This window comes from Sinocyclocheilus grahami, unplaced genomic scaffold (genome assembly GCF_001515645.1).
Source record: "Sinocyclocheilus grahami isolate Dianchi unplaced genomic scaffold, SAMN03320097.WGS_v1.1 scaffold126.1, whole genome shotgun sequence".
Taxonomy (NCBI): Eukaryota; Metazoa; Chordata; class Actinopteri; order Cypriniformes; family Cyprinidae; genus Sinocyclocheilus; species Sinocyclocheilus grahami.
The window spans coordinates 2119718-2127936 of NW_015505305.1; the positions used below are offsets into that span (position 1 = coordinate 2119718).

The 8219-nt window shown below is 35.2% G+C and overlaps 2 protein-coding genes across 2 annotated transcripts in view; one reads left to right on the plus strand and one right to left on the minus strand.

Annotated features, from left to right (window-relative positions):
- The window catches only part of chrnd (cholinergic receptor, nicotinic, delta (muscle)), a 14555-nt gene extending 6732 nt beyond the window's left edge, over nt 1-7823 (minus strand). Inside the window, exons 1-5 of the mRNA XM_016278896.1 lie at nt 7487-7823; nt 6995-7140; nt 6782-6826; nt 6559-6668; nt 6306-6461 (exon numbers count right to left, since the gene is read on the minus strand). Of these exons, the coding sequence (XP_016134382.1) occupies nt 6306-6461; nt 6559-6668; nt 6782-6826; nt 6995-7140; nt 7487-7544 (515 nt within the window). The 5' untranslated portion in view covers nt 7545-7823. The remainder of the gene's footprint in view (nt 1-6305; nt 6462-6558; nt 6669-6781; nt 6827-6994; nt 7141-7486) is intronic.
- LOC107590228 (calcium/calmodulin-dependent protein kinase II inhibitor 2-like) lies at nt 987-3175 on the plus strand. Its single transcript, XM_016278897.1, has 2 exons — nt 987-1388; nt 1934-3175. Exons 1-2 carry the CDS (start codon nt 1220-1222, stop codon nt 2002-2004), a joined length of 240 nt encoding a protein of 79 aa, XP_016134383.1. The 5' UTR covers nt 987-1219; the 3' UTR covers nt 2005-3175.
- Nucleotides 7824-8219: the final 396 nt, after the last annotated feature.

Below are 8219 nucleotides of genomic sequence, written 5' to 3' on the forward strand. Positions count from 1 at the left end.
TGTGGGAGGGGCCTGTCTGTGTGATGTCACACAGACAGGCATCTGAGATCGGCTCGATTTGAGAAAGGGGAAAACATTTAACTAGATTTTTTTTTTAAATACTGGGTGGATTTTTATCATTATGGGGTGGCTGTGTACACACATGTACAACTTGTAAAAGTGCATGTAGCATCCTATGACCCCTTCAAGGCAAAAGTCAGATGGAAGCCGTCAGTGCTCGCTGACATGAGTTTGAAAAGAGAGTTGGATTGTCGTGCTTTCATCATCTTTTTTTTGTTTTTTTGCTGCTATACAAGCTCTAGGATGTATTGAAAATGCCCAGCAGATGGAGCCAAAAGATAACAAGGTTTTTAACAGAGCAACGCCAGGATGGGCAGCAGCTTTTCACATATTTACCCATATTTACTCAGTGCTTTGTCATAAATTTTGGGATTAGTCTTAAATTCACTGATAAGTAAAATAAATAAATAAATAAACGCTGCTATATCTGGTTTTATTTGTATACGTTTTAGTCAAATTTTCATTCTTGATACTTTACTAAGTACTTAAAAGCCGACAAGAGCTGACTAATGGCTACCAGTTAGTAAAACTGGGTATCATCAACAATTGGAATACATATTGGAAATAAATAGTCATCTGAACCACATATTTGCAATTGGTTACCAGTAACAAGCTACTTGGAACTATAGGGATGCGGAATAAGGAATACACACAAATTAATAATTTATTTTGGAGTAAACAATGATATTAAGAGATACTAGTCAATAATTGATTACTTTCTAGTAATAGGTACTAGTAAAATAAATAGGCCTACTAGTTTAATTCCTAGTTACTTACTATAGTAAGCTATTCTTCAGCTACTGTCTTTCACTCGCGCATCTTTATTCATTTATTTCTCCCTACTCCCTCCCCCTTCAAACCCGGATGAATGACTTCACTTTTCTTTCTGGGTTTCCTTTATGGTCTCGGGATCTCCCTGTATTTCTCACAAGAGCTCATCTGCAGGCGGACGCATCCCTCCTTTCTCCGGTACAACCGACGGTTCGGTCAGGAGAGCAGCACGACTGGACCTGCTGATAGTTGTTCCAGGGTCTTAGCCGGACTGTATTTTCCGACACTGGGTAAAAAAAAGTAGTAGTTTAGAAAGACTTTATCCATAACTACCTACAAATAATATTCGCTTTTCCCCTCGACCTTAGCTGGGAACTTGAGAATAGCCATGTCCGAAGTGCTGCCATACAACGAGGGGAAGATGAACGGCTACGGGGCGGACAGTGATGTCAGTCAGCTCTCCTTCAGCTGTCGACTGCAAGACACGAACTCGTTCTTCGGAACATCACAGTCCAAACGGCCACCGAAACTCGGGCAGATTGGCAGGGCAAAACACGGTAGGTATCAAGCGGGTTAATAACTTTAAAAAAGAAATGTGTACTATATGCAATCACCATAAGATATCAAACTTGAACTTACCTGTAACGATGACTAATAAACATGACAAACAGAGCACAAGGTTACGCACACAAACACAAATTAACATCAGGTAAACACATGAGACAAAAACAGTAATAGTAATACAAAAAAAAAATCATAAATATGAATATGAAGAAATAAATCTGAAGAAACTGTCAAATATACGCTTTAAAAAAGAAGAAAATTAAATCTGATGCAACATGGAGAGAACTCTTGGAATATACAAATAAGCAATATTAATTTACAGTAAACGTAAATGCATTGTCTTTTTTGTCAGTGTATTTTGTCTATATCATTATTTTTCCAATAAAATTATGGTTTTCATAGTGTACATACATTTAAAAAAAAAAACAGCTCTTGATAGCACATTTTCCTGCTGACACAAATAGATAAATGCCACTTTTCTTGCCTTTATGCATGCTATTTAAAAGCTCTACTAAACATCTGTGTCCTCTCTCCACAGTGGTCATTGAAGATGACAGAATAGACGAAGTTCTCAAAGGGATGACAGACAAGTCATCTCCCGGCATGTAAACTTGAACGATTATACCTCGTCAACCTTTTCTTTTAATCACCGGTTTGAAGCACTCGTCGCCTGTGCATGTGAACGAGAGGTGAAGATGATGGTTCAGTGTATGAGTACAGGACGAAGGATGAAGAGCCACTCTGGACAATGGGTTAAAATAGCGACATTTGAAGATGCTGGCAATTCTCCAACTGAAACCCATCCCAAACCGCTGCTGTGAAGAAAGCCTCCCAAGATTTCTGGTCATTTAGCCCCTCGTCTCGTAGATGCCGTGGGTCTGGGTGTGAGATTTCATCACGACATCAACAAACAGAAGCCCCTGTTTCATAGGCATCTATGAGCTGCTCGTTCAAGGGAGCTGTCCAGTTCAGCACCTGACGCACAACTTGACTGTCTTTCCAGAGAAATAAGCTATATTTATATCTTGCATGGAAATGGGATGATGTATGTAATCGAGGGAAGATTGATTACATGTTTTATTCACTTCCTTCACATCTACATCCATTCCATTTTCAATCCTTGACTGATCATATGCCCAAAATATAGCCAACAAAGCCACTCAATGCCAGCAAGGAAGATCTGAAGAATCAGCAATGGAGGGAAAATGAGAAGGAGTACTTCTTGTTTGATTTATTGCATCTTTTCTATGACTGTTTATTTGTTTGGCGTCGTGTATAGATTAATATATGCAGTTCTCTTTGCATGAACTTCTCTCTTGTGCCATTGCGGGTGTTTCCACCTCTTTTAAACCCAGGCACGCTTGTTTTTACCGAAATCATTTGTATTTTTTATATTTGAATATTTGTTACTCAGAACAATATTAATAGTTCATCGACACGCACAGGGTATGTGAGGGTACAGAGGCATAAAACATAATCATAAAGGACAGACTGAATGTTATTTTGGGGAGAGTGTTTCACACATCAGCATTAACACGCTTTCTGTTGCAATAAGTGATCATGCCTTTGTTGATAATGAAATGGTTTTGAAATATAATTTCAGAGTATGTTCAACAGCACTCTCACTGTAATTACATCAGTGTTTTTTTGAGCATCTCAGTTGATTATTTGTTTGTTTGTTTGTTTTTGTATTATTTTAACATGTTCAGTGTGTGGTTTATTGTGCATGGAATATTTTTCAAGATTATGACCAATTTATGAAGCAAAACATTGTACACAAATGTCTCTACATTCTACAAATGAATGAATAAATTAATTCAGAGGATTCATTCATCATGGGGTTTCTTTCTTTATTTTTTTTAACTTAAATAACTGGGAAAAAATGAGAACATAGATCCATAAATGACTAGCAATAACAAATACTGAGAAAAATAAAAAGAGTGAACTGCAGATCATGGGCAATCCTTTAATTTGGATATAATCTGGTGAATTTAAGGGGTCTCTGATGCTCTTAATGCAGGAATGAGACTGAATGGGATAAATGTAGCTGTTTTCAGAAATTAGAGTGAGTGTTACCCCCTCAGCCAAGTTGACAGCATGAGGACTAATCAGCAAACAAACAAATTTAACAGCTCACCCAGTCTGCCAAGCACACTGTGGCGCATGCGCTCTGGGTATGCAAACCTTCAGCCTTCTTGCAGATAAAAATACATTACTGTACCAACTAGTAGTTACTCATATAAATAGCTATTCTCTATTCAAACCAACACAATTACTGTATGTAACCAGATAATTATCAACTTAATGAAACTGCTTCCATCAGGGGATGACTATATCTATAATATCCAATATCGGCTGCTTATTAAAGCGACAGGTCATCACGGGACACCTGAACACTGCACAGTACACACTGCTAAATCACCCGTCCTTCTCCCTTGTGTTCCCATAACTCCACTCAACTGAAACACACATCCACACACCACTTGGAGATAAACACGACTTTAAACAACTAGACCACATAAGCCATTATTGAGTGCTCTTTTCACCAGGCTTAAACAAACAAACAACAGGAACAGGAAGGTGACGTTTGTTTTGAAGCAAAAAGTGTGTCCAAATTGACCAGTTTGACAACAGGGCAGATATTTGTTTAGTAATTTCTCAGTTTTCAAGTGAACATCTTTGCTTTAGGTGATTGCAACAAAATAGTATTATAAAATATTATTAGCAAAAGCCTGCAAAAAGGCCTAATATTACCTAATTTGATGATGCTGAGTTCAAAAATATCAGTAATTACTTTATAACACATACAGACAGTTTAAAAGAAGAAGAAATTTCATAATTTTTTCCCTCACAAAACAAATAGTTTTAACCTTTGTGGCAGTTTTTATGATTTCTTCATTTTACAAATGTTTTTTTAAATAAAAAATGCTTCATATTTAATGAGGAAGTGTGTCATGCTAGAGCAATGTCACTATTTATGGAATCAGTGCCAAAAAAATTTGTAAGAAACAAGTATTGGATTTCAGAAAATGTGATGCAGGCTGGTTATTGCAGAAAATAATTAAATAAATGACAAACAAAATTGTATATACTGTATATCAGGGTTTAAAATGAACACTTCTTTAAATAGACTGCATCAGTGATTTACATATTTATGCATAATTCCGCTTAGCTGTTCAAATGTGCTTTCATCTGTATTACAACCACAAATCCTGACCCAAGAAGGTTCAATTTCAGTTCAAAAGTTTTATTTGCTGTATCAGTTTTCATGATGACCCAAATGAATGCCTCCTATAGGAGGTGTGTAGTGGGCCATGAAGTAGTGCCTCGAATAGCACAGAAGAATCTAAACAACCCTCAAGCTCCTATTCTTATCGAGCTATAAAATAGACACAAATTAGATTTCAGCAGAGAATTAAAAATGAAAGATTTCTGGTTTATTAATGCAGGACTCGGAAGAGTTTGCTTTCTGCTGCGGCACGGTGTGGTGTTTGATGTTTCTTTGCAACAAATCCAGAGGAGAGGCGTCAGACCACGACAGGAGCTCCAGGAGGCAGGACACCCAGCACTCGCTGCAGGGACGATCTGCATGTGGTGCACCTCTCTGCTGACTCATACACACACACACACACACACACACCAACATGTCATTTTGAGTTTGAATTTCAGATTGAATATTAGGGAATATTTAAGGCAACGTTCTGAATCTGAATGGAAGAAAGGCTGAGTATGCGAAAACAAATAAGGAACAAAAGAAAGGTCAGATGAGGAGAGACAGAAGAAGAAAGAAGAGGCAAAAGAGATTTTTGAGGAAGGGAGGGTCAGGCTGTCTTGTTTTTGAATTTAATTAAATCTGTTTTTCTTCTCTTATCTTTGTTATATCACCCATAATCTCAGCTAGCATGTGTATTCTTTGTGATTAAAGTTTTTTTTTGAGAGAGTTGTCTAGTGACTAAGATTGTGCACAGTTCAGATCTAAACTGAGGTACCAAAAAGTATACAGAAGTATAATTTAAATGTGAAATGAAGGAAATAAAACGGAAATACAATTTAAATACTGCTTTTTACCTGATTTAATTTAATAAAATTATTGTTTTTATTAATTGCACGTAAAGATGCTATCATACACAGTAAACATGATTTTTGAGTTTTTCAAACAGGGTTATTATAGTTAATTAAAATGAACTTTTTTCTTAATTAACTGACCTGAGGTACCAAAAAGTATACAGAAGTATAATTTAAATGTGAAATGAAGGAAATAAAACAGAAATACAATTTAAATACTGCTTTTTACCTGATTTAATTTAATAAAATTATTGTTTTTATTAATTGCACGTAAAGATGCTATCATACACAGTAAACATGATTTTTGAGTTTTTCAAACAGGGTTATTATAGTTAATTAAAATTAACTTTTTTCTTAATTAACTGAAATAAAATATACAAAAAGGCTTATTTTACTTATTTTATTTTAGCTAGTTTTGTTTGATTTGTAGTACTAAAATATCTAAAACGAAATAAACAAAAAATAATAAATGTAATAAAAATTATACAGACATTTAAAAAACCAATAAAAATGACAAAAACACACATCAAAAAGTGTAAACAGAAAATATATTAAAAAAAATATATATATATATGTCACGAATCCGGTCCATGAACTTTCATATATATATATATCATCATAAACTATAACAGTATAACAATGATGTTAAAATAACACTATGGAAATTTTTATTTAATATATATTTGTAGATGTTATATTTGGCATATATATTTTTGGCATAATTTTATAATTTATTCAATTACATTAGAGACAGAATGAGTGTCGTGGGGGTCAATAAGCAATAAAATACATGAAGTAATTCATGTAGCGGGTAATAATACGTATAAACATACTACAAAATGTACCTAAACTTTAGTGAGCAGTTCTGCCAATCAAAAGGGAAGTAGTTGACGTTTATAGAGCAGGAGCTTCTAAATATAGCTGGAGGCAACCAGTACACATATCCACTGCGATAGATCAATACGTTGCAGTAATAGGCCACCTGGAACTGGGCATCATTGCTATTTTAAAGAACCATGAAATAAAAAATGTATGTAACTACTTTCATACAAAACATAAATATCAAGGAATAAAACATGACGGAGAAAGATAGCCTACTTGTTTTCAAGAACAATCTCTGGTAACCACACCATACTTGGCGGCAGGCGCAGAACAGGAATGTTATCAAACTCTGTTTCATTCCACTCAAGTCTATAATCAGTCCAGCCCTTAAGAAAACAGGAGAGAAATATATTAATGAACACATATATTCTATATTAAATACTAAACAAAAAATATATAAATAAAACAATACATTAAGGAATTCATATAATGTACTTACATGCTCCATCCACACATTTGTTAGTAATGTTTCATCAACTTCTTTCTGTCATGGAAAAACATCTTTGTTAGACAGATTGGCACAGTATCAGACAATATTTATTTGACACTCTATATTACAGTATGAAACAGTCTATACTAATATTTCTGGTTTATAATATCTCCCCTGCTCTGTGTACAAAAACTGTTTACAGTGGCAATATTATGTACTCACCAAGGAAATCAGATTAGAAAGTGTCAGTGCCAGATAAATATCTACAGTATCATCTTTATTTTGGACCGGACGAAGCTCTTTGTTGTAGCCACGCTCCTTGAAAAGATAGTTGATGAGGCGTTCCTCTTCATTCCGGCCCCAACATTCTGCAAAACAGAACACATCTTCACTTTTCAGAAAGTTTTATCAAATATATGTATTTGGGTAGCACATTTTTATGAAGAAAATAGCTATATGGATGTAGTACTCTTACAAAACAACAAAATTGTAGAGGTATGCTACTCTAAAAGTATTTTACATTGTCATCGTAAAAACATAATGATCATATTCTACTGATTCAATAACAATCTTTTATATAATGCCATCAGCATTCAGTCCTTAGTTAAAGTGCTATAACTTACCATTTAGTAGCTGTGTTACTATATAAGCATGAAAGAACAGCGGACAGATAGAGGATATTAAGCTATGAAATATTTATTTCGTTTGTCCTACCTTGGAGAAAGAAGCAAATCAAGGACACCGTCAACAGATGAAGAAAGCTTCTCATCATGTTATGCCGTTGTATGACTTCCTATCACTGTTTCTGTCGTGCCCATCCAGGGCTTTTCTGAACAGCTTTTCCCTTGACTGACACAGACAGGTGTGGAATCAATCCAGAGAGGAAAAAAGCACACACATATTGTCTAATGTTGACTACCTGCACTAAAGAGACTGTAGGGGGTGCTCAACAATATTTAAGGGCCCAAAATGAGTGAGTAAAGTGGTCAAGAAATATATATGTCCTTTTCCCAACACTCGTTCTTATCTCAACCAAAAAGTCGACCCAAACCACCCCTCGTAAGCTGTGAGATTCCAACAGCACCGCTCTCCACTTTTGTCCACATGGCTAGTCTAAAAATGGATCAACAACATTCCAGTGCTGATCCTACAGCAGACCACCTGTCACCGAAACCGAATGTGTTTGCACAGACTGTGAGTCTTTAAAGGGGTCATAGGATGCCCATTTTCCACAAGTTGATATGATTTTTAGGGTCTTAATGAAAAGTCTGTAACATAGTTTGGTTAAAATTTCTCAATGGTAGTGTAAAAAACACCTTTTTTACCCTGTCAAAAACAGCTCTTTTCAGATCAAGCCGTTTTATATATCAACATAAACTATAACAGTATAACAATGATGTTAAAATAACACTATGGAAATTTTTATTTAATATATATTTGTAGATGT